This window comes from Gopherus evgoodei, chromosome 2 (genome assembly GCF_007399415.2).
Source record: "Gopherus evgoodei ecotype Sinaloan lineage chromosome 2, rGopEvg1_v1.p, whole genome shotgun sequence".
Classification (NCBI taxonomy): Eukaryota; Metazoa; Chordata; order Testudines; family Testudinidae; genus Gopherus; species Gopherus evgoodei.
Genome location: NC_044323.1, coordinates 36,669,655 through 36,696,763, shown reverse-complemented (window position 1 = coordinate 36,696,763; position 27,109 = coordinate 36,669,655). Strand labels below are relative to the sequence as shown.

General features: G+C 36.7%; 1 protein-coding gene across 1 annotated transcript in view; it reads right to left on the bottom strand.

Annotated features, from left to right (window-relative positions):
* DNAJC1 (DnaJ heat shock protein family (Hsp40) member C1) overlaps positions 1 to 27,109 on the bottom strand; it is a 205,760-nt gene that overhangs the window by 95,829 nt on the left and 82,822 nt on the right. The window contains exons 2-7 of the mRNA XM_030550390.1: positions 22,481 to 22,582; positions 21,634 to 21,680; positions 14,646 to 14,811; positions 13,527 to 13,624; positions 12,282 to 12,375; positions 425 to 515 (exon numbers count right to left, since the gene is read on the bottom strand). Of these exons, the coding sequence (XP_030406250.1) occupies positions 425 to 515; positions 12,282 to 12,375; positions 13,527 to 13,624; positions 14,646 to 14,811; positions 21,634 to 21,680; positions 22,481 to 22,582 (598 nt within the window). The remainder of the gene's footprint in view (positions 1 to 424; positions 516 to 12,281; positions 12,376 to 13,526; positions 13,625 to 14,645; positions 14,812 to 21,633; positions 21,681 to 22,480; positions 22,583 to 27,109) is intronic.

Below are 27,109 nucleotides of genomic sequence, written 5' to 3'. Positions count from 1 at the left end.
GAGTTTCTTTGCCTATACTGTTAAATAACATTTATTTCAATTTACAGTTTATTAGATAAAATCTTTTTAATAAATCTATAAAAAATTACCAAACTCAGAAGTACTTTGGTACAAGAGCAAAACTATTTGCCAAATTACTGGAATTCAGCATTTATTTGTTTTATACAGTGCACAAATATTTGATTCTGACTAATCACATAGTTATGTTTATACACGGACACACTTGTATCCAATTTAAATGAGAGCACGAGTTAATAAGTGAAATTCAAAAGTCGTATCACAGAAGTCTCTTTCACTGACAGCAAAAATAACTTGCAAAACAAATTTCAGAACAATGAACGCATATTTTCCCATTCATCTTCTACAGTAGCTATCTTATAATAAATTACATTGATTGTGTATTAAGACAGTATTAAAAACTCACTCAGAAGTGTTTCAAGTTCAGCTTTAGCCAGGGCATCTTCTCTCGCCTTCATTTTTGTTTCTTTATATTCTACATATAATTGTCTGGCATCCTTTAAGAAAATGTTGCAATGACATTAGCATCCTTTATATAAACAAGTTTGTTACAATGGCACTGTTTTAAATTATTTCACTTTAGATTAATTCTTTACAAAAGCAAATTAAATATATTCACTTATCCCTCTTGAGACACAGCAACTTTCAAGTTACAGGAATGACTTGCCTTGAACACAGAAATTCTGTGTTAAGTCCATAATTAATAATGCTGAGGTTAAAGTTTACTACACACATACAACTTAAAAAGAAACTGAGAAAAAAACCCCACTTTCAGAAGGGTATTTTAATGATCCTGTACTTGAGAAGTCAATGCATCCCTACTTAGCTCTTTATTTTTAATTTTGCTCACCCCAACAATCTGGAAGTTCAAGTAGCAAGAAGTTCATCACCACTCAGATATTTGAAAATAAATGTTTTAATTAAAACTGCCATTTCTTTTTCTACTGCAGGGACATCTTGCTGTCAAATCATTTATGTCACCAAATGTGAGATCCAATATAGAAGACCTTACCGAAAAAATCCTTCTTAATAATACTTTAAAAATTGTGAAAAAGGCATCAACAGGTAAGCATAAATATCAAACATTAAACATTTTTTATGGTTTTCACTAGCTTTATTGCTAGAAACCAGCTTATCAGATTTACATTAGAAACTCATAGCACTTGTAAGAATAAGATTTGTGACAAGACGGCTACGGACAGAAATATCCTCAGGAATTATAATCTTCAAATAGATTTAAATTAATTCATGATGAGAAAGGCTGTCTATTTTAGCTTTTAGGATTTCTAGGTTGAGATAATCAAGGGAGAGTTTTCCTGCAATGATGGCCAGTTAAGGGAATTAAAGTTGCATTCTATTTATGCACTAAGTAAATCTGCATTCAACCAGTAACAAGGACTAAAATACAGAAGTGTTGAAATAGAAGTTGTTGCAACTGCATTTATTAACTTTAGACATGCACAACATTCCTTCCACCACATCAAAATTAGTTACATTAAGTAAACTTAATTTTACTTAGGTTATTGCCTAAAACAACAATTATACCTTTATTAACCTATTAATATCAAAATGAACTAATTATTTCTTCCTTTATACATTAGCAATCAGTTTTTCAGTTTCTTTTTGTAAACATTCTCACTTTTTGATTTTGGCTATTTCTGTACCAGGAAATAGCTTTAAAATATTTTTTTTTAATTTATTTGCATTGTGGCAGTATAGACTTAATCAGAAAATTACTTTAATAAAATAGCTACTAAAAACTGTGTTAAGCAGTCATTTTCTTTTTGCACCCTACATTCCCACTGTTGGCAGCTATACAAAAAAAATGTTGTCCACCACACAGATGCTACATGCAATCAATTATTATATGTATTGTGTTAGCACCTAGGGGTCCCAACCCATCTATCAAGCTTACACACTGTACACACACAAACACACACAATGAAAAGATGGTCTGTGCGGCAAAGAGTTTACAATCTTGGGTCATGATAAAAAAAATCCACCCAAAATATTTTAAAAAACCAAACCCTTATGCTTGTCTTTTATGCCCTGTGAGGAATCCCCATTATAGGCAATTGGACTACTCAGAGGGCTGGATTCTCATCTGCGTTGCAGTTTAGACACTTATGTTTTGGGGCTGTCCAGCCCTGCTACATGTGAGCGCTGCTGCAGAGTGAGGGGGAATCAGGAACGAGATGCCTATGTCACCCCTGACAGTTTTATGCCAGAAGAGATATCCCTCTGTGTAGCAGATATACTCCCCTGGGTATTTCCATTTTGCATTACTTGGACATAGTATGCCAGAGTATGTGGTCTGAATTGCACAATTTAAGCACATGCTTCAATCTTCATAGGATAAGGGCGTATGCATGTGTGTATGCATGTGATACAAGATGGCTATCATTTACATCAGGCATCTTGAAATAGCAACTCCTTTAAAAGAGTAAAGGGACTTCCTATTTTCTACACCAAATCACTGAAAAATTAGGATCTATCCTGTTTTTATCTCTTCAGTTAAAACTGAAATTTGGAATCCTCACTTACATACAAGAAGTTTTCCTTGTATTTATGTGGTTATTTTTTATACCTTTAACCAGAATAATCACCAAAAATAAAACTCTTAATCTTCCCTCTGCTATGAATTTTGGAGGAATTCAGATTACACTAAATACATAGATTTTTGGCTTACAGATATCCCACAGATGCTTTTGTTTAAAGCTACGATTTTAAAGGAGGACACAGTCATCCTGTATTTCTGATTTAGCACTGAAAACCAGTATTTGTGCTAAATTCTGGTGCAAAATCCATTATTGCTTATGGGACTCCCAGACAGCAGGCACTAGAGGGTAACTGTCAATCTCTCTAGTGTGTCAATCATGGAACAATTGGAACAGCGGTTCAGATGAAAATGAGAGACAAGAGCAGAAAAACAAAGAAAACTAGTCAGAAGCAGATAAAGCAACAGCAATACTAAATTTGATGTATGTATATAAAGTGGGTAATCAGTGCAGTTAAAGCACTGCTCAGGTTAAAAGATATCGAACAAGTACTGGATTGTACGTATATTATTTTATTAAAATACAATTTATTTTGTATGATCAGAGTATCAGCATAATGTGAAGAAAGAACACTATGGCAACACATCTTGTAAAAAAACCCCAAACATGTATAGATCTGTGCAAAAAGACAGAAATCAGAAAAATAACTAATTAAAATATTTACAGGGCTAGTTCTGCCCTCAGATGTGAGCATTTGGCTCTCCAGTTTCAGTAAGAGCTAAAAAGATGACCCTGAGGGCAAAATTTTCTTATGTATGTCTAAATATCTACATCTACATCTGACCCAAATAAGTTACAGTGAAATTAAAAATGAAACTGGAAAAAAATGTAGATTTACAAAAAAGGTTTAGAAATAGGAAGACTCACTAGGGAAAAAATTAAAAGGGAGAACAAATTATACCAAGTAATTTACTTAACAGTAACTTTTTCTATAACTTTGTAATCATATCAGACACTTCTGTTTGAATATAAGTTCTCTCCCTCACCAACATATTTTTGCTTCTGCCCAATCCTGCAGTGAACTTTTTGCCCGTATATCTTTAGTTATGGTTGAAATGTAATTTCCATTATAAATCCTAATGTTCTGGCTCTTAGTTTTCCAAGATGTTTGGGGGTTCAATTTTACTATACTATGATTATTTTCAGGCCAAACTGATGGGGATTATTCTACAAAATTTTGAAAATATAAATATAAAAAATACAATTTGCCTACCCCCAAGTTGGATAAATCAGACTTCTAAGCACATTTTTGACCAGACACTTTCTTTTGCATTCCAATAGTTCAAAATATATCTGCATCTACATTTCATACCTGTTATGTACTCAGCCCTCTTAAAGAATTAAAGAGCAGCCTAAGCAACAAATTTTGGATCTGGATCAAAGCCCAACTTTCTAAAGAAAAACAAGCAGTTGTAAATGTTCTGCTTAACAGGAACAGTTTGGGTACACTTTAATAGGAATAAGTGTTTTTCTCCTGTTTGAAGGAATTTGCTTGAGAAATATAAGCATTTGAAAAGAATACCAAGATAGTAAAATATTACACTTTCCTTAATTATGTATCAAAGTCATGACACATAGGCTCCCAGCTCTGTGTGTTGTTTCATGTATAAACTCATGTACAGTTTTACAGATATATACATAGCAACTTTGATTTGATTGGCTGATCTTTCAAACAAGTGTATTAAAGAAAAGTTACTAGACCATTAATCTGTCAGTTTTATGTTTTAAAAATCAAGAAACTTCAAGGCAAAAATAGTTTAATGCAACATAATGGTCCACATTTGATCACACAGAAGAATGGATATAAGTTAAGGTTTTCACAGCTCTGCCACACTACATACAGTGTTGCCAGCTATCACTAAATTTACAGATCGAATGAATGGAATGTCCCTTACAAAATGTGCTCAGTGCTGTGGTGCCAGGTACCACAAAAGTTCTTGATAGAGAAGAGCAACAAAATTAATCCTCACTTAATTTTTTTAAAATAAAGAAAAACTACCATTTTGTTTATGGTGGAGTTTTGATGATGCTGGGATTGATATACGGAATTGGAGAGTTCAATTAGTTGCTTTGATCAGTTTTTGCTGTTCTGGTTCTCTTCATCAAGCTCTCATTGATCTCCCCTCATTTCCCTCACAAGGAGGCCAGATCAGAGAAAACACCACAAAGGCTGGAAAAGGGGAGACTTGCCTCATGGAACCAGGTGTGATCCCAGGCACATTTCATGATAAAATCAGACTCTCCCTTGCTCTGATCCGGACAAGTGGACATAGCCCTTTTTAAAAAAAATTAAGGATGATTGGTCTGAAAATACTGTTGGTCCAGCACTTCACCACTCTCACAGACTAGCAACCCAACTGGACATATGTAACTAAACCATTAAACTGTTTTCTGTATATCAATATTGTTGTTAACCAAATATGAAAATATTATACTTCCTTTACAATTTATGTACAGTACCTTAAATGGTCATCTCCACATTTTTGGATGATTAGAGTTGTTTGGTTTTTTAATTGTAATATTCTTATGTAGTTTGTATGAGAGTTATAACAATCCCAGAAACAGTCCTAAGTATATAGTAATCAATTTTCTGTGTGTGAGAATATGAAGAAAGGGTCAGGTTAGAGCTACATGAAAAAAACAACCTTGGATTTGCCCATTTTTGTATAATTAACACCACCAACCATCATGGGGCAAAAACGCTCTTTCATTGCATTAAATAATCCTGAAATCGGTGTGCTGTCAAGGTAACAAATGGGATGTCATAAATTAGATCTACATGATCCAACACAAAACAAGCTAACTCAGGCCAGGTCTACACTACACGTTTACATCAGTATAACTATGTCACTTGGAGTGTAAAAACTCCACACCCCCAAGCAATATAATTATACTGACCTAACCCCCAGTAGATAGTGCTATGTCAACCGGGGGAGGTGCTTCACCCATCAGCATTGCTACTGCCTCTCACGGAGGTGGATTAACTATGCTGATGGGAGAAACTCTCTCAGAAGTGAAGTAGCATCTTCACTACAGCGCCACAGCAGTGCAGCTGTGCCGCTTCAGCACTACGTTTAGACAAGCCTGAAGAGAAAAACCTCTTATGCACCAGTTTGCTTTTAAACAAACAAACATCGCATAAAAATGATAGATGTCAAAATGGATGTTTTTAACCTTCACACTACAGTAAACTCCAGACAAAGTATCTTTTTTAACGAGTCTCTTCCTTCCTATAACTTTTATTCCACCACCTATTACCTTCTGCTCCATCCCCAAGTATAAGCCACTTATTTCCTCTAGTGGATATCATGGGCTATTCACTTAGAACAGGCCAAATGATTCATGCTCATCTTCCACAGTTCCTGGTTTACCCCCAACCCTCCTTTTTCCTGCCACCTTCTGAGCTTCTCTGCCTTGAACTCCAGCTGCAACCCAACCCTCCATTGCTGGTTCCCCTAAAAGGATAACATTGGTTCCAGGTAGGCCCAAATTCACTAGTGTGCACTCAATACACTTTCAAGTGGACCCCAAAAAACCAAACCAAACTAGGGCAGCACTGAAAACCTGTGCACCAGGTTACACCACCACTCAAATTTGTCCTGAGAGAGAGGCTGCTGAGAATCATAGAATATCAGGGTTGGAAGGGACCTCATGAGGTCATCTAGTCCAACCCCCTGCTCAAAGCAAGACCAGTCCCCAGACAGATTTTTTCCCCCAATCCCTAAATGGCCCCCTCAAGGATTGAACCCACAACCCTGGGTTTAGTAGGCCAATGCTCAAACCACTGAGCTATCCCACCCCCCTACAGCATGGGACCATGTAAGTGCATGGCAGGCACTGGCAGTGAGCAGAGCTGTGGAGCTGGGAAAGGGAGGTGCCACGCTATACTAGGAAAAGAGGAGAATGCAGAGTGCAGAGCCGCAGGGCACCAGTAAGTGGCCAGGAAGGTCATGGGGGTGAGGTGCTGGGGCAAGTTGTTGATCGCCTATGTGCTGAATGGGAAGTGTTGGGGAGCTGCAGAGTGAGGGGCTGAGGGAGAGTTGGCAATGTTGGAGGTCAGTGAGCTTGGGAACTGGGATGTTGGGGAGTGCGAGTGGACGTAAATTGTTGGGGGCTGTAGTGACCAAAATGCATGAAAAGGCTCCTGGATTGTGTACAGGGTATATATGGGATAGAAGGGGCATTTGGAAGTCTGTGTAAGGTGGGTTATTTATGTGGCAGAAGCACTTTAAGTAAGGTGGAGATCCCGCACTTTCCATAGTGCACAGGGCCCCAAAATTCTTTAGTCTGGGTCTGATTTTGGGCAGGGTAAATGGGCACCCATTCTGCCACACATCCTGCCCTGCCCTATCCTATCTTGCAGAAGCTAGGAACTCTTCTTCTTACTAAGTGCAGTGCTCCAGTACTGGTCATCCTAAAACCCTGGAAAACTAGGTAGCTCTGGGTTGTCACCCCCCTATGAATTAGTTTTCTATGGGTTAAATCTTGTGCTCTAAAGTTTCCGCTATAGAAGTCCCACTTTTTATGTATGTTATTTAAATATTACAGATATAATATCAAATATATCACTAAAATATGAAGTAAAATGTAATAAACAAACATAAAAGGAAAAGTCTGATTAGATCACAAAACAAAGGAAACTTGAAAATGACCTTCCCAAAGATGAAATGCTTTTGGTAGAGGTTTTTGAGATCAATGAAATACTGCCAACCTATTCTGGGAAGAATTGGACCATCTTTAAAAAGCTGTTTAAATGTAAAGGCAGTGAAAAATTTCTCCTGGATTTTTCTTTTAATTCAACACTGCACTGCCAAGAAATTAAACATCTCTTGCTCACTGCTTTGAATCTAGTCCAGGTTAGTAACTAAGTGTAATTAACTATCATACATGGTCTACATAAAATAAATTAGTGGCCATTTTTATTGTCTACTAGAAAATGTACTAAAGGTTTGTATCCCAAAAGTCACCGTCATAATTGGAAACCTTGTTGACAATCTCAATAGGTTACACTTGGCGCTAATATGAATAGAGACTGAAGGGCTCCTCACTATTGGAGAATCACTAGAAGATTTTCCAACAACCTATTGATGGAAATATGCAGTGAAGCTTGTATCATTATTCTGCAGATAATAGGAGAATTTCATTTTCTTAACAAGAGTCCATTTCTGGAGGAACCAGACAAAAATGCTTGCTGCTTCATTATAGCAAGGCCAGCAGCGACATGACAATTTAACTAACAAAAATGTTTCCTAGGGCTGTGCTGGCATAAACAAAGTTAGTATAAAATGAAGACCAACACACTAATTTTTAAGCTTCCACTACAAGTAATATGGAAGAAGAGCAAAGAATATTTGCTTAGGGGAAAAAAAAAAAAAAGAAGGCACCAGCAGCTTAATAGAGAACACTTTTATTTTCAGTTATCTAAAAGCAACAATGAGAATAAAGAGTAGTTAGCGAGGACCTTTAAGAAATAGCAAAACAGTTTTCTTAAGTTGTATGTCTTCATTTACGGACAGAAACCCTCAGTAACCTTTTTGTTAAAAACCAGTCTATTCACAGATAAGTCTGCTTTTGTCCCGCACAAAGATAATTCAAATCTGTAATTAACACAAGTTTGTGCTCTGAATTACACCCTTGATTTGGACTGCCAATACTCACACACTATTAAACAGTTTCATTCCTTTGTTACAAGCTTGACTTTTCAATCGCTAGATTGTGTTTGGGGGGTAGAGGGAGGAAGAAGAGTGGGACAGTTTTGTTTTTATTGATTTTTAAGAGAAAAAAATAAGCCACCTACAGCTTTCCTTCATTCCTGTTCATTCACCTGAAAGAGTAAACAAAAATGGGCCTAAAAACAACATGTATCCTATTTGTGTCTCCTCTACCTAAACCATTTATTGTACTCTGTGCCTACAGTACAAATCATACATTTAATTACAGTACAAATTACACTGAACAATACAAGTTAATGTTTCAGTGTTTCACACTACATTCACAAAAAAGCAACCCCCAGATTTGGCCTGGACTATCAACACTATTACATCACTTCTTTCAACAAGCTCCCTGTCTACAAGAATTTAAAATTTACTTTGTTTTCTTCACTTTCTCTGCCCCTAAATTTAACTAACCCCAAAGGCACAACTATGAAAATCCACATTGTTCCTCTTCCTCCTCTTGACTCATGCTCCCAAATAATTAAAAATAAAAGATTCCTTACATAATTCAGGATTGAAAGTTCTACATTTTTCTCACACATCCCTCTCCTATTTTTATTTTAACTCCATGATGCAAAAAGAGCAAGAGAAACTGACACAGGCCATTCCGAGGACACGCAAACAAAGCATTTTTCTCAAGTAAAGGGTCACCTTAATTATTTTAAGTGCCTCCTTCTCTGATTTGATATTTCTGAGGGGGGGAAGGGGAGGAAGACATTCAGTTGGATAAATGAGAATTAGACATGTGTAGCATCTTTGCAATCTGAATCATCTAAGTGGATAGAACGGTGACAAGAAGGACATTAACATGCCCTATCATCTCATAAGTAAATATTTTTTGAGAGCAAATACTAGATTGAAACTATTTTGCAACCTTAATTATAATCTTGCTTTCACTTTTTTTTTTTTAAAAGCCTCTTTTGGGGATGAAGCTTTCTGGTATCAACCAAAAAGTGATATATTTTTAAAGTTTGAGGAAAATCTGTTCAGCTAGTTGTAATATGTAAGGCTTAAAAGGTGAAGATAGTGAGTGGCATGGGCAAACTTTTGCCGCCAAAATATTGCTACAGCTTTCTCTCCTACACACACTTCATTCAAATAGAGATGGAGCTTTTAAACTTAGCCTATAAATATAATCAATTATGGAATATCACTGGCCGTGTTCGATAATAAAGTTACATGACTGAAGAAAAGTAACTTGGGTATGCTCAGTAGGCATCTAAAAATTTTTTTTAACATAGGGCTTGTCTACATCAGAAAGTTGCAGCGCTGGTGAGGGAGTTACAGCGCTGCAACTTTGAGAGTGTCCACATCTGCAGGGCATCACCAGCGCTGCAACTCCCTGTTTGCAGCGCTGGCCGTACTCCCGTTTTGTCTCGGGTGTAGAGGATCCAGCGCTGGTGATCCAGCGCTGGTAATCCAATGTAGACAGTTACCAGCGCTTTTCTTGACCTCCGTGGAAGGAGGAAGCCTCTGGTAATCAAGCTGGTTTCCTTTCCCGGTTTGGAGCCACCCAGCAAACCGCAGGGAAGGAGACCTGCTTGCTCGGGGTTCCGGGACCGAGAGAGCAAACCGGGAAAGGAGACTAGCTTCGCCGCGGTTTGCTCTCGCGTTCCCGGAGCCAGCCAGCAAACCGCAGGGAAGGAGACCTGCTTGCTCGGGGTTCCGGGACCGAGAGAGCAAACCGGGAAAGGAAACCAGCTTCGCCGCGGTTTGCTCTCTCGGTCCCGGAACCCCGAGCAAGCAGGTCTCCTTCCCTGCGGTTTGCTGGCTGGCTCCGGGACCGAGAGAGCAAACCGCGGCGTTCCCGGTTTGCTCTCTCGGTCCCGGAACCCCGAGCAAGCAGGTCTCCTTCCCTGCGGTTTGCTGGCTGGCTCCGGGACCGAGAGAGCAAACCGCGGCGTTCCCGGTTTGCTCTCTCGGTCCCGGAACCCCGAGCAAGCAGGTCTCCTTCCCTGCGGTTTGCTGGCTGGCTCCGGGACCGAGAGAGCAAACCGCGGCGTTCCCGGTTTGCTCTCTCGGTCCCGGAACCCCGAGCAAGCAGGTCTCCTTCCCTGCGGTTTGCTGGCTGGCTCCGGGACCGAGAGAGCAAACCGCGGCGTTCCCGGTTTGCTCTCTCGGTCCCGGAAACCCGAGCAAGCAGGTCTCCTTCCCTGCGGTTTGCTGGCTGGCTCCGGGACCGAGAGAGCAAACCGCGGGGAAGCTGGTTTCCTTTCCCGGTTTGCTCTCTCGTCCCGGAACCCCCCTTGAAGCCGCCCAACAGCGCTGCAGTGTGGCCACATCTAACACCACTTGCAGCGCTGGTTGCTGTAAGTGTGGCCACTCTGCAGCGCTGGCCCTATACAGCTGTACTAATACAGCTGTAACAACCAGCGCTGCAAAATTTTAGATGTAGACATGGCCATTGTCTAATGACACAATACACCATGACTGCTCCTAGAAAAAGGATCAGACAAATTGTAAATGAAGAAAATAATCAAAACAATAAGATGTGCTACTGTCCTGTTAACCAATACAGGAAATTGTCAACAGATAGCAACAATTTGTGAATTCACTCCTCCCCCAACTCATTCACCAAAATGAGGAATGAACTTAAAAGCCCAACTGTGACCGGGAAGTGACCAATGTTTTCTTTAAAATAAGAAAAACTAACTAAAAATTACTTTAGTACAATATCAAGCTTACATCATTTTTTTTTAAAAGGCAAGGTAATACAAGCAGTTAAGATGTCTACAACTAACATTCAAGAGAAGTTATCCTTCAAAAAGTCACTAAAAATGGCAATCCTGAGAACCATGTTTACTGTCTCTGACTTCCTTAGTAAGTTTATTCTGCTAACAGATAAAACAATTCATTGTTTTGCTTTCTTGCTTGTTTAATATGCCATTCCTGTAAAGTCAACTGTTTCATCTGCATGGAAACAGTTCCAGCAGTGATGCCTTAGTTAATAATTATGTTAGTGATGTGTAAGCCAAAATCTAAACCTGCTTTCTTTCCCTGATTCATAGCAACTCTATATTATTAATAAGAGAAACAAATAATAAATAAAAATGCAACCATCTTATTTTTTAATCACTAAAGGAGATATGACCAAAACCACAGGGCGTAAAAATCTGTTATGTAAGAAGAGAAGATATTTTTTCTCCATAGACACTTTCCAGACTATGATGACACTAAGTTGGTGATGTTACATAACCTCTGTATCTTACAATGTGCCTTTAACAAATAAATCTATTGTTATACACTTAAAGTAGAATACTACAGTCAGTCAGGCTGAACAAATTTAAGTTCCTATGCTAACGTTAATTTTTGCTTTTCCTGATTTTTTCCCTCCTCCAAAGTACTAACTGTACAACCTTAACCTTCTACTGACATATTTTTGAATATGAATGAATTCTTTAAAAACTTTCTCAGTCATTACAAAAAAAGTTAGTGGATTAATTTGAGGAAAAGGTAGATATCAGTTGCCAGTGAAAAGGGTAAAATTAAAATTACTCCAAGAAAAAAAAAAACAAAAAAAACAAAAAAACGCCCTCAATTTATTTCCCTGTTTCCTATTAAATTTGAACTGGATATTAATATACATTGCACAAATACTGTATATTTTATATACATTTAAGCTATAATGTTACCATTAACAGTTTATTTCCACACACTGCTGCTTCTCCTAAAATACATGTAATTTTCACCCTCCTTTTCTATTTATTCTTGAACAATTCTTAAAGTCTTGCCTGTTTATAAATCAGAGTGCAGATAAATAAGAGAACTACAATTAGAATTGTAGGGTATACTAAACGAAATACCCATTTTACAAATATATATTCACATTTAGATGAACTTTTAAATTATTTTAAGGATATTATTTATCTGTATAAGAAAAATACTTCTGGGGACAAAAAAATCATGTGAACAAGCAACACTGTGTGATCACAGCATAATGAAACTAGCAAAATAATCCCACAAAAAAGTGGGGTGCAAATTGTATTTTTACCTGCAACAGCTGAGGTAATGCTTTTACAGTAAGACAGAACCAAATTCCCAACTTGCACGGAAGCAAATCACGCCACTGTGGTTTTTCCAATGATCTACAGCAAAGTAAAATTATTTTAAATATTAAAAATACATTTTCATTTTCATTACACAATATACCTGTTTACAAAAATCAGCAACTCTCCTACAGCCTCAAACTAGAAATGTAAAATTCAAAATGCTTATTAATCCATTTTGAAAGTGCATAAACATTAATATAAAATATAAACTGTGAATACTGAAGCCATTAAAAAGCATGTAACAAACCAAAGAATCAAGACTAGATTTAGACAATGTGCTTCTATTAATTGTTATATTTTTAATCTTCTTTTAACAGGAGTTTTCTTCATTTACACAAAAATAAAGCCCTAAGACTTAAGTGATCATTTCAGCTAAAAAAGACTAACCAACACCAAAGTGTTCACAAGCGCTGACAACTAGATATGAAGACGGTAGCATAAATAAACCAATACATAAAAATTAATGTCATTTGCAGTTCACTGAAGCATTACTCACTGATGTCATCAGAATAGAAGACAGGCAGAACAGTCTCTGATCTCCATCCTGCATTGATCCAGTTCATGCCCCTGCTGTGTGAACTATTTAAACCCTTTATTTCTTTCTATAAATCAATAGAAGAAATGGTGGTATCTTTTGGAGTATACTGGATGTCACTTCCCTATGTTGCTTCTTAACTAAACAGCAGTCAGAATCCTTTACTAATGCTTTTGTTTCTATGTGAAACAAACAACATTAAAGAATCTCCAAACTTTCAGCACTTACTAGAGATTCAATACATTAAAGACTCAATAATGGTGAATGTTAGTTTACATTTAATTTAAATCTTCAGTGGAAAAGCTTGTAATAAATTTCTTGCAAAAATTGTTGTATAAACCATAAGCACCCTTCTGCAAATAAACTAGACTTTATACATTCTTTGCTTTACAATTACTTTCTATCTTCCACATAACCACATTTCATATTACAAACCCACACCAATGCCTCCCTGAACATATATAAACAGCAATCATAGTACACATTGCCAGCCTTGCTACATTCTCATAAATTTAAGAGATTATCTTTCGGTGTGGACACACACATACAAGCATACATGCTGAGTGTGTAAAATATTTGATCAATTTAATAGCTGAAGTAGACCTTTGACAAAATCATTTAAATATGAAAATATACTAGTAACTGTTCCCACCTTTCGTTTTTGTCAGCAGCCCCAAGTTTTACTTCATCTGTACTCCTGCCTCCTGTCTTTTTCTTCTTATCTCTCTTTTTTTTGCTAAGCAGTTCATCCTTAATGTAGAAAGAATTACAGTTACAATTATCATTAACATGTACTCTATGAATGTTACTGGAACTCTTCTGTGAAGGATAAACATTAGAGTAGCATTTATGCAAATATATCTAGGGTCCTACATGATTAAGTAAAATCATCTATCTCTAACAATAACTGTTGCCATGGCATCCAGTCCTTAAACACACATGAAGTCCAGCTCTGTCAGTCATGTGTATCTCCATAGCAATCAAAGTTTTCTAAGAAGAGAAAGCATTCAACTTGGCTCCTTTCTCATTCATCAACTTTAATAATGTAGCTTGGAAAATAAAAAGTAAATAGATGCTAATGTGTGAATACTGTTCAATTTGTATTTGGTTTTTTTTAAAGGAGTATAAACAAAAATCGATTGCTTTTTATGTTATGTTCACTTGTACCATCAACTTAAAGCTTCCAAAGACATATAGGGGTGGGGTGGGGGTGGGCATGGAGGAGAATAAATACTGAAAAATGCTTTAGCTTTGACCGCTTATCTAATGGACCAGAGAACACTTATCAGGTTTTATTTTGGAAATAACCTCCAATAAGAACAGGGAAAGCCAAAGTGAGTACGAGTTCTGAAAATCAAGACCAGAGACGCCCAACATTTGTGAAGACCAAAAGCATGACCATGGAAGGACATGTTTCTGCTTCAACAGATGGTAGAGAAGGTGTCTGCTGTCTTTCTTTCCTCTGATAAACTAGAAAAAAACCCTTTTGTTCACTAAATTGTCATCAGCGACTGTATAAAAAATTAAATTTTTACATTACATTCATATAAAAATTATTTCATTTTGACTTTTGAATCTAGAACATATAGAACGTATCAATCATACAACTAAATAATAAAATCTTTGCTACTAATACAACTAACCATTTAAAATACCAGAAAACTAATTTGAATGGAAAGGGACATATAGTAAAAATCCCTATTTGGAAACTTTTGCAATAATTCAGATAAACCAATGACTGTAGTGCATTTGATTTATTACCAATACTTACCAGCTGTTTTTCCAGGTAGATTGACCAAACCACAGCATAATGACCCACTGTGAGAATAATGAACAAGAGTAATGCCAGCTCAGCATTGCTCATTTTTCTCACCCGCCTGTAGTAGAATACAGGCTGTCGCCAATCTGGTAGTCCATTGATCAGAATATCATCATACCTACAGTAGCAAATATAACAGGCTTTCATGGAGAGTTTAAAATGAAATAAACCAACTCACTTCATGTTAAAGACAAATTACCACAACACCACAAAATAAGGTAAAATAATAATAATAATAATAATAATAATAATAATAATGTAACTTTTTTGAAATACCAGGGGACAGACAGAATTCAGAGCAGTATGATGTGGAAATGTTTCCCATCTCTTGCAGAAAGGTGGTAAACTCTACTACTCCTACAGCACCCCCATCTGATTCTCTTATGAATCAGGACTTGCTGTCGAATGGGACGTATGTTCTGCATGCCTATCAATCAATGGTCAGGTCCCCAGGATGTAAGTGAACAACAAGAGAAATAACTGAAATATGAGAACACAAGGAACCAAGTTTCAATTACTTAAGTGTTTTACTAATTAAAAACATGAATAATGAGGTAAAATATCTGGCTCTTGATTTTCTTTATGGTGTTATATCATAAACCTTCTAGCTAGGCGTACCTTCTAATTAAACTCTTGCTTATGATGCTAGAAATCAAGGTTCATAGGATCCAGGCAACTTTGTTTATTTCTAAAGAATGCTACTGCAAAGTTAACCTGCTCACATTAAACTGTTTAATCTATTTTAAGGCTATTCTCTTTTATTAATATAACTATGTCCTTACAAAAGTCATTTGAATAAAAAAAGTCAGTTTATTTTTCCACATTTACTCCTTGAAGTACTTTAACATAAGCAGTCTTTGCCTGTTAATTTATTTAATGTACTTCAAGACTGGTTTACATAACCCTATAAAATTTAAATTTAAGATACCTAATCTAAAACATGAAGAGGAAAAACTTAGAGGAAAAAAGCTATAATATAAAACTTGAAATAGTCACATTCAAATACTGTATGTTCAAGATACACAACCTGTTAATCTTAAACTGAACGCAATTCATTACATATTCTAATCACACCATTTCTAGAATTAAATCTGCACTGAAAGGCCTAATTTGGTGCAACACATTGACCAAAATATTTTAATTAAAAATATTCTGAGTTACTCGCAGGCCTAATTACAGGAATAGAAATAGGGCCTATATTGTCATGCAGGTCAGTAGAACTCAGTAGTAGGTTTTTCTCAAGTAAATTGACCGATCCAGGAATAATAGCGCAGCTGCTAAACTGCCAGTCTTGACATGTAAATCAATTTAAATGCAACAACTGCAGTAGCTACTTTGATAGTTATTAAATTGATACCTTGGAGATGTACTAAGAAATTTAAAAAAAAAAAAGATTTATTACTGGCAACTTCATTTTTTTTTTTTTAGTGGAAAAACACTGGTTTTAAGTGCAAAATATATTTAATTCAACAAATCTAGAAAATTTGATTTCTGATAAATGACCATTTATTTGTTCAAGGCAGGAGACATTATTAGTAATTTACTAGGAAAATGATTTAAAGCACAATATTCTGCTGACTTCTATGGTTACATACTAAATAAGATATATACCATGAAATTGTCTTCTTATAAAATTATGAAAATGTATATGATTAATATCAAGAAATGTAAATTCTGATTTTAGGATAACTTTTTTCTTCCTTCACAATAAATCAATAAAAGACTTGAGGCAATAACCTACTTGTATAAGAAAAAGAAAACAAAAAAACCTATTCAGCACTTAGTTTAGGAAATGACATTTTAAACTTAAACTACTAAAGAATGGAAAACTGCATATTTCAAGAGCAAACCAAGCAAACACAACCACTTTAACACTTGTTTAATCTAAAAATCATAATGCATTGTAGTCCTACTGAATAGTTTAGAGTTGAAATACAAGAGAAATATTTTGGAAGCAAAAAATGATTATATTCAACCAAGACAGTGAATAATTTGATTTCAGAAAAAAAGGTTGCTAACAAAATGTTATGTTTGTGTATGCCATCAATTTAAAGCTCTCAGAGACACCTGAGGGTGAAGGGAAAAGGATAAGTCTTTTTGTACATTATTATTAATTTACTAAATATTTTTCTTTCTGATACACTGGGACAAGTTAAGTACTAAACTTAAGTTATGTACTAGAGGAGAAAAACAAGTAAGTTATGATAAAATAATGCTGCTAAATATTTGTTTTCCAGTATTGTGATTATCAACAATGCAGTCTTATCATCACAATATATCAGTCCTGTTTAACACCTAACCAAATTTAAGACAGCAGAATTTCATGCATTAAACACTCTAAATAGTACACAGTATTTACTTGGCTATGTCTAGTGTTCTGAACAACAGTCTCTGAGGATTATGTCTTAGAATCAATGCTCTATTGATTTTACTATCAATGAACATTATGGCTCACACGACTGGCCATTTTAAAGGAAGATAGCTTCTATTATAACCCACTTTTTAGAATATATATTGTTGAAAGATAAATCACTGCTTTCTATAGTAATTAAGCACTATATTTGAAAAATAAAGCTATCGTGATGATTTTTAGGGTTACAAGTGAACAATGATCCCAGAGTTACTCAAAAGCCTCCCATAATTTTTAATGTTGTTTTCCACATTTAAGACATCATTTAATTAAAAAGCATACACATTACTCAGTAAAGTACTTATTTGCAAAAAAAAAATAAAAAAAAAATTAGCAGCTATGAAGGATAGGCAAAGCATGTGCAGCAAGGAGAATCATTCAGAATTGAATTACAAAGCATTCTTACTTTATCAACCTATTTTAAATTATTACTCTTTACCTCTCCTTCCCACAAAATTTCATTTAATCTATCTGCACTATTTTTTCCTGTCCTCAGATGTGTGCAAGTACACATAATGCAACTTGTATATGGCATATGAGAGTGCCCAGCAGTTTTGTGAACTTTTGAAATAGTCAGCAATTTACAGTGGGAAATAAATAATACCAGGAAGTAACAATCACAGCACAAGAAAGTAAACTTCATAATGAAAGTAAAACTTTCATTAAAAATATTAATTTAAAATTTAGTACCACCATTAAGAAACAGTTGTGAAAGTGTGATAATTTCACCTACCTACGATGATTCATGTTGTAGTTTTTAGACTCTCTAGAATTTAGTATAGTGCAAGAAAAATCAATTAAATTTGGTAGCTGATTTCAACATTACAGTATAATTAATCTATTTTACAATCAAATAAAATATTTGCCATTTTTTTTAAAGCCCAGGACACTTCACATTTCACACATTACTTCAGAGATCTGATGTAGCTTACAAAAGGGACAATAAACAAGTCTGAAATAATGAGATCTTATAATTTAAAATATAAATCTTAGGAAAAAGCACCACTGAAGCTTTTTCCCCATAAACTATCAAAGGCAACATGTAATGCAAATATGGTCAAGAACACTTTATATTTTCCATATGCTATGTGTAAAGTCAGTCAATTACACAGAGTACTAAGGTATATTCATCATTTAGTGTTAGAAGGATGCTTATTTTGATTCAGACACTAATGCTTGCTGTAATGAAAATCACAATATTACAGAAAGTGGATGTATAAACCAAAAGCTAGTTAAGAACACTAAGGGTTAAATGTATTGTTAAGACATTTGATTAGATGTAGTGAATGGAAAAGTTTGTTCAAAATTACATAAATCCTCCACAAATTAAAACCAAAGTAATGACTATTAGCAAGTTTAGCTTGTAATTTTATACAATAAAAATCTTACTGGGTGAAATTCACTTCAGCACAGAAAGCCTATGTAAGATCCTATCTGGCATATAACACTTATGTGGATTAATTTACATCAAGGGCTCTGTGCACTGCACTACTCTGTATACAGCACATACATAAAGTAAATAATATTTTAACGCATATTACATGCACATTTAAATTATATTACTATTAAAATAAAAAAAGGAAAATATGAAGTGTTAATACGCTAAAGCGGTACATTCTACTGGCAAGAGTGAGTCTTCCTGGAAAAGACAAACAGGATTTTTATTTTTTGTTCTCATAAAAAATTACCACTACTAAACTAATACTGCAAGGCAAGTTTATGCTCCAAAATGAAAGAGAATAAAAAATAAAAATCATGCCTAACTCCATGTGTTAAAAGTAAAATTTTTTTTTTAACCTGCTGAAAGGAGTTACTCCACTGATTTGTTCTGTGAAGTGTAACTATTGTTTCTGTATACACACAATCATTTTCCCAGACATGCAGGAAGACAGACAAGATGCAAGGGGTGTGGTTTAATTAGGCTACAACTTCATTAACTTAACTCATCTGGGAACTACCTGGCAGTAACTCATACAGTGCAGGTCATCATTTCTTCTTCAATTTTTTGCACCTATTTGAGGGCTGCCATCAGCCCTCACTGATACCTGGTCCTAGCCCATTGCTGAGGCCTGATCGTCTTCCCCTTCCATGAGGCTTAAAGGGCTGAAGAAAGGGGGTTGTTCTCACTGTACCAAACATTAAAAGCCCCAAATCCATTCCCCAGCTACTTTAGGGGATACCATCCCCTAATATGCACTACTGCTTTCAGTTTATCAGTGAACCAGACTTCCTATGGAACAAGTACCAGCACCGGACACCTATCACCTGCTAAATTCTGATACCTTGAATTGTACCTCCTGACCTATCTGACCAGGTCCTAAGTTGCTGTGGGGAAGCAAAAAAATCCACGCTACCTGCCAGCCAATCTGACGACATTGAGGGGAAAATTTCTTTCCAGCTCCCCAAAAGGCAACTAGTGTAATGCCCACAGCAGACCAAAAAAACACCATCTCCTATGCGGGGGATTGCTAAGAGAGAGCTATCAGCTGGAGTGACAGTACTTATATACTCTCTCCCAGGTACACAAGGGACAATGGCTTACCTGAGCACCACTGGTCAGCCCACCAGCTCATGAAATGCCTCCCCCAAACCATCAAAAGAGTAGGAAGACTCTTAGAGAGGCCACTATCCCTTTTTGCCCGCTGCTCCAGACCTTTAAGGTTATAGGGGGGAATGTGTGTTATCTGGCCTCAGGCATGTCCCTTTAGAGGACTGATTCAAAGCATGATTAGTTGAGACTTGCATCAAGGAAAAGTTAGTTACCTATTAGTTGGTTGTGCCTTCAGGGGTCTGAATAGTGCCTCTACTTACGCATATATCTGTCAGATCAGTTTTTCAACTCGGTCCCCAATCCAAATGATAAAGGATTCGTGAAGAAGAGATTGGACAACTAGATCTTACACTATAGATTGCATACTATTTCTAGAAATCTCTTTTCAGGTGACTACCACCCTTTCGCCTATAGAATGGCTAGTCATTCATACACACCCTCGAACAGACAAAAATATCAGGAAGACCCCGTTCATATGAGAAAATTGTTTGTAATGTATCAACTTAAGCTAACCTGATACAAGGCTTCCTTAATATGAAATTAAATTTTCATATGAAGAGGCTGCACCAATTTCAATATATAAATTTCTAAAATGGCTTAGATAAATAGGTACGATTTTCTCAGGTAGACAGGCTTAAATACATAATAGTTACAAGCTACTGAATCACAATCACAAGTGAAGAAAGATCATGGGGGGGAAGATGTGGGAAAATTCCCATGGCACTCCAAAGACAAATCTCATGATAAACTCCCTCAACATTAAACTATGATGAAATAGAAAATACATTTAAAAAGGTGTCACCCATAAAGCAAGAAGACATAAGATTTCAGGCTAATGCATACTTTTGGAAACATTTTAAAACAGATACTGACCCCCTTCCTTCTACCGCACCCGTTGTTACAATTCCAAAATTTCCTTGATCTATGACTCCAAGCTGAAATTCCACAGAGGGAGGCAGAGTAGAAAACATACACAATCTAAAAAACTCTCTTAAACACATTTCCATGGCTTGTTCAAAACATAGGATTACCAGACAGAGGACAATCTCTGCTATGAGACATGGTTTCCTGCCAAGATCTCTACAAAGCCAAAAGCCTTCAGGAGAAGGTCCTGAGAATCCCTGTTTAGAGAGTTGTAAACCTTAAGATACTTCACTAGAACTCCTGTGCTGGGAGTATGATTCTTTTTCTTTAGCCAAGTTAACCTGATAATCATTAGTTCAAGTGGATATCCTAAAACCAGATTGTATGTACAGGCATATTACAGTCCTCTGGAAAGCAGTCCAAACACAAGCTACTGTCCATTACTATCTTTCAGGTACTCTTGGAACACCACTTAAGCTTCGGGGACACTAGTCAAATATTTAAATTATATACTAGGGCAACTATCTACCACTTTAAAAAACCCTTAGGTTCATCCAGACACTAATATAATTATATGTTTTTAAAAAGAAAAATAGCAAAATACATGAAGCTAGAAACATTCAGGAACAGAGTACCTAAGCATCATGTGAAAGTTCTTATGTAGTGAGAAGGAACCAACAGGTGGGCAAAGTGGATTATAATTCCCAACTCACATGTCTAAAATTGTAACTCACCAAGTTATGGCTCTCTGCCCATGTAGACATGATCCAGAAATACAGAACTACAAATGCTAGTCTTTTAGAGATTGTTCTAGCAGAGAAAATTTCACTCCAAATACAAACTTTTAAAAAATGTTCAGAATCAAAGAAAGTAATCATCTTATCTCTCTGAAACATGTGCCATATACCTATATACATTCTCTTTATTTTAAATAATAGCTAAATAAAAATTATGCCCAAAATCATGCAAAGACATATACGTGCTTAACTATATTCTGTGTGAGTCAGTGAAGTCAATAGGATTACTCAGAGTGCATAAAGTTAAGGATGTGCATAAATTCTGTAGGATTAGCACCCATGAGAGGTTTATTTAAAAAATATGCAAAGTGTACTCACCTCTTCCTTCTCTCTTCATCCTTTAAAACCTCATAGATAGCCACCAACTATAATAAAAGCATTGCTTTTATTAAGAAAATGACTATGAAAAGGAAACAGTGAAAGCACCACGCACAAAGCAATCAAATCTTAAAAACAGATTTTTCTCTCTCTCTAATATTTCAGTCTGAGGTGATATTTATCTCAAATACAGGTAAAAATTTCCATTGGGAATGTGATTTTTAAGTTAATAGTGTCCCTTCAATAGGTCTAAAGGTTCTCCAGTTATAACACTACACAGCAAGTAGCCTTCGTTTTGTGAAGAACATTGAACTGGTAAAGCTGAACTATGACAGGCATACTCTATTGCTCAGTTAAATGTCAAGATTCAGAAGGGGAAATGAATCAAGACTTAAGATAATTATTTTATTGATATCTACATTAAATGACTTATAATGAAGACTGATGAGAAGATCTTTTCCCCAACTTCTATTAAAAGGCAAAGTAGTAAAAGGCTTACAAACAGACTTTCCCTTTTAACAGAAGTTTGTATGTATGCTTTTATACAGAGAGAAAGGAATAAAACTTGTTTTTGTTAACAGGAATACATCTAAATATTTTAAAATACTTATAAATCAAATGTATTCAAATACTCAAATACTAATCTGAGTTACTGAACTAGCTTCAGAACATTTTGTATGACCTTTGTCCAACACTAAATCCAACAAATACAGGAATAATTCTGCCCTGTTTGAAAATTACTACTAATTTCAAAATATTACTGTGTTATCAAAACTGTATTTATTCTTGATGTTAATAAGTAAAGTTATGTCATAAAAAAAAGTATAGTATAGCATGTGTCACTTACTTGTCTAAACTGGGTTTCTGCATTTTCATCCTTGTTCTTGTCTGGGTGTAAAGTTAGTGAAAGCTTGCGATATGCTTTCCTAATGTCTGCAGATGAAGCATCCTGCAAAAACACAAAGCAAACTTTGTCAGAAACAAATTCCCAGAACCTTGTTAAGATCTGAGGAGACAGCCAACCAAATGCAGGACCTGAGGCAATGTAATTTGAGCAATCAGTCTAACAACCAAGCTATGCAGCTAGCCTGACCCACATGACTGAACAATCATTCACTCTAATTCAGCTCTCCTCTTAATTTCTTTCATTACCATACATTCATTACAACAAGTTAGTATTTGCCAAAACTTTCAAACACTTGCTTTCTTAAAATTAACCAGTAAAACTTCTGCGCTAATTTAGAGATCAAAAAGACAAATTAAAAATTAATACATCTGTTTATCTTCAAGAAAGTCACCATTCAATCACAAGCTAAATTTCTAAATCTCAAGCCTTGACATATGTTGCTCCCTTAATATTATTTACTCTAATTCTCTGCTTATAGGATTTTCATGCAAACTCAGTTTCCGTATGTCTAAAGAAATGTATTTTCTGAAGTAGGTTCAGCTTGTTTTTAATTTGAAACTACCATGACTATACTGGTATACAGTTGCAAGATAAGATAAGACAAATCTTTGTGCTCTCAATTTGGTTTTTACTTTTCTCAGGTTTGTGAATGATGTACTATAAAACAAAATATCAGATTAATTGCACATGTACAACCATTTGCTGTGTAACTACTTAAATATAACTAAGTTACTAGGATGATACAGATCACCCAGAGCAGAGGGATTTTATGGAGGTTATATCTATTACTTACTAAAAAATCCACATCAAGTTATCATACATGCTATAAACCAGGAATTTGTATTTAATGGGAAACATCTCCATGGCAATATAATCAGGATGGAGTATGAAAGCCCAAATCTAAAGACTACAGACCAAGACATCTCTATTGCCAAAACAAGCTGAGATAAAATAAAAGTCTCATGAAATTTAAAATTTCTTGTTTTAGGATTTCTTCTCTAAGCCCACGTCCAGACTAACCTGCGGCATCGGCAGGTTAAAATCGATTGCTCGGGGATCGATATATCGCGTCTAGTCTGGACGCGATGTATCGATCCCCGAGCGCGCTTACATCGATTCCGGAACTCCATCAATCCGAACGGAGTTCCGGAATCGACACGGAGAGCCGCGGACATCGATGCCGTGCCGTCCAGACGGGTGAGTACCTCGATTTTAGAAATTCGACTTCAGCTACGTTATTCCCGTAGCTGAAGTTGCGTATCTAAAATCGATTTTAATACCTAGTCTGGACGTGGCCTAAGATATATTTTAAGATGATTATCAACAGGGACCGAGTAAAAAACAAACAGATCCCTATAACCGAACAGCTGTTAGAGGAACAAAACTGAAATAAGACAATTAAAGCAACACTGTAATTAGTCTGTCAAATTTCCATTACAAACCATTATTTTCACTACAAATTTTTCAGGTTTATAGCACTAAGCTATAACTCTGTTTAAAAGTTTTAGCAAAGAAGTGAATATTTTTGTAATATATAGAGTCTTGTGCACGTAGGAGGTGAGGGGTTTGATAGGGAGTTTAGTTCTGGAATGGTAATTTTATTTTAAGATACAATTTTGTTATACTATATCTCAAAACACAGATCTCTGCAGGCTATTCTCCTGTACATAGCAATTGTTTAGAGTCAGGATCATTTAGAGGAAAATGAAAAGTGTTTTTTGTTTCTTTTAAAGAAAACACCTCCTTGTATATGCACATTTTATTTTCAGCTAACACTTCTAAGGGTGCACAGCCAAAAGCAGAATTCTGTATGACTACTGATGGCTTGCTTCAATCCCACCGAAGACTGTGAAAGTTTTTACATATAGCCATGTTGTAAAGTTTTATATTTCTTTTTGGAAATGAAGAATGGAGGCAGGGCCGGCTGCAGGCACCAGCATCCCAAGCAGGTGCTTGGGGTGGCAATCTGCAAGGGGCGGCAGTCTGTGTGTTTTTGCTCCCAAACAGCGTGCCCAATTGCCACCGCAGAGGGCAGGGGCAGTCCATGTGCCATTAGGGTGGCACACGCATTTCCGCGGCAGTGGCAATTCGGCAGCAGCGGCAATTCGGCGGCAGCTTTTATGTTCATCTGTCCGCGCGGCACAGCTTCTGTCTTCCAGTTGAATACAGAAGCTGCTTCCGAATTGCCACTGCCGCCGCGGAAACGCGTGTGCTGCCGTAACGACACAAAGACTGCCCCCACCATCCGCGGTGGCAATTTGGCACACTACTTGGGGCGGCAAAAACAGTAGAGCCGGCCCTGAATGGAGGGAAGAGGAACTGTGACTAAATGTTAGTGTTCCAAATATATTACATTGCACACAGAAAAATTAAGTTTTCAAACTGGAAATTTAATAGAGATATACAAGAAACTGGGGAAGAAAATGTGCAACAAAAAGGTACTTTTAAAAAAATCAGGGACTTGGACAGTAACAAGATCAAAGGAATAGTACCTCCAGATTGTAAGGCCTGCAGTTTACCCTGATCCCCTTTTCCTCCCAGCTTAATCTACTATTGTACTTCATCTGTATAATGATTTGCATTTAATTTTATTGGTGACCCTTAACCGAGTGTTGCTTCTCTAAGGGCCTAACAAGAACATTTTAAGGAGTTGTTGGAAGAATACTGTCAGAGTCAACTCCTTCAGATCTAAAAGCAGACTAAAAGGAATTTGTAGCATTTTTTTTTTGGGGGGGGGGGTTGGAAGGAAAATTTAAAATGAATTACCCTTCTCCCAAAATAAAGCCTCTTTTATTTGTGTAAGATTTTAAGTCTAATGGTTGTTCTTATTCATGTTACAGTAGTATGTTTTGAGAGTTCTGTTCCCATAAATTCTGTTTCTTAGAATTAAACAGCAGAGAAAGGAAAAAGTGATTTGAAACAGTAAAACAAGTTTATTCGTAAATCTAAGTAAAACTGTGGAGTAATATAAATTAAAAATTAAGTATGAAATGAAAATTAACTTATTTACACCCAACACATACTATGGTAGGTACTGGAAGTAATTTACAGACTATTTTATTTACCGCCACCTATTGCTCCAATCAGGGCCGCCGACAGTGGGTTTGGGTTCCGGTGAAAAAAATTTGGGGGCCTCCCAGCAAGGGCAGACTTGCTAAACAGGGCTGACGAAGCTGGGGACACCAGGCCCCCTTCCCGGACGCCAGGCCCCGGTAATTTGTACCGGCTTTCCCCTCCCCCCCCCCCCTCGTCGGCCCTGGCTCCAGTTAGATAGCTCATCAACAGACTGGGCTTGTCCTCACTACAAATGTTACTGTATTTGAATATTGTCGAAGAGAATCGAGTTAGCAGATACAATGCTGATCATGGCTTTGCACTCAGCAAAACCAGGACAAATTGTGTTCAGCATGTCAGCTAATCATGATTAAACCTTCAAGCTGGGGAGAGAGCAGGGGAGAGGAGTAGATCAGGATAAACCACATTCAACATCATGCCACATTTAGCTGACAAGAATGAAGACAATTTGTCCTAATCTGAAAGTAACCCTCAATACGTCAGCTAACTCAATTTGTACAATGTTTTTAAATACAATGAAATTATGTAGCTCCTTGAGATTTTGTTCACTAAAAAGACGGGCTTTACGTAATGTTGGGCACCTTGAGAAAAGTTTCCAGATCTTTTTAGGGTCTGTCTTCAGTGGCCTGAAAAGCAGGAAGAGCAAATATTGCTTACTAATTCAAGAGCCTTTTCTACTATAGAACATGTTGGGTTTTCGTCCTTAGCCTACATGTGCTACATATAATGACTAAACAAACTGTTCTGAAACTATTACAGAAAGCCACCTACCTTGCCACAGTACCCAAAAGTCCTGTTTAGTTTTGGTCAACCATCCCACGTAAATGCAGTTCTAGGCAATGTACTGAACTGTGAGACCAGGAGGGAACTATTATACTTCTGTAGTCAGACTCCAGCAGCATCTCTACCGGCTGCTTTAATAACCTTTTATTTAATAGCTCCATTTACTGCTACCTGCCTCTCAGGCTCATCTCCTGCAGCCTCCTGCAATGAGACTCCAGTGGAAGCTGAGGAATAGTGAGCACTAAGAGTGTGCTCTATGCAGACAAAAGAAATAAGTAGAGGTGGGTCCCAAGCCATTTGACAATAGAAGGAAGCTCGGGCAACCACATTTTCAAGATTTTATTTATTTATTTTTTTTAAGTGGTGGCTCTGGAGATTTCAAGCAGGGCTTCATTCATATTTTAGTGAAAACTGGATTCTCTCTCTTGCTTTTAAGAAAACAACTGCAATTACCTAAAATGCACATGTCCAATAGCAGAGGGGCCTGTTAGTGCTCCAGACCAGTTGTTCTCCACCAGAGGCACAGAGATGTCTTCCAGGGGAAACTCAATCTAAATCAGTGTTTCTCAACCTGGGGTTTGTGATCCCCAGGGGGTCGCAGATGTGTTTATAGGGTTCACAAGTGCAGAGCCAGCTTTAGGTGTGGCAAGCAGGGCAACTGCCTGGGGCCCCATGCCACAGGACGCCCAAGGAAGCTAAGTTACATGCTTC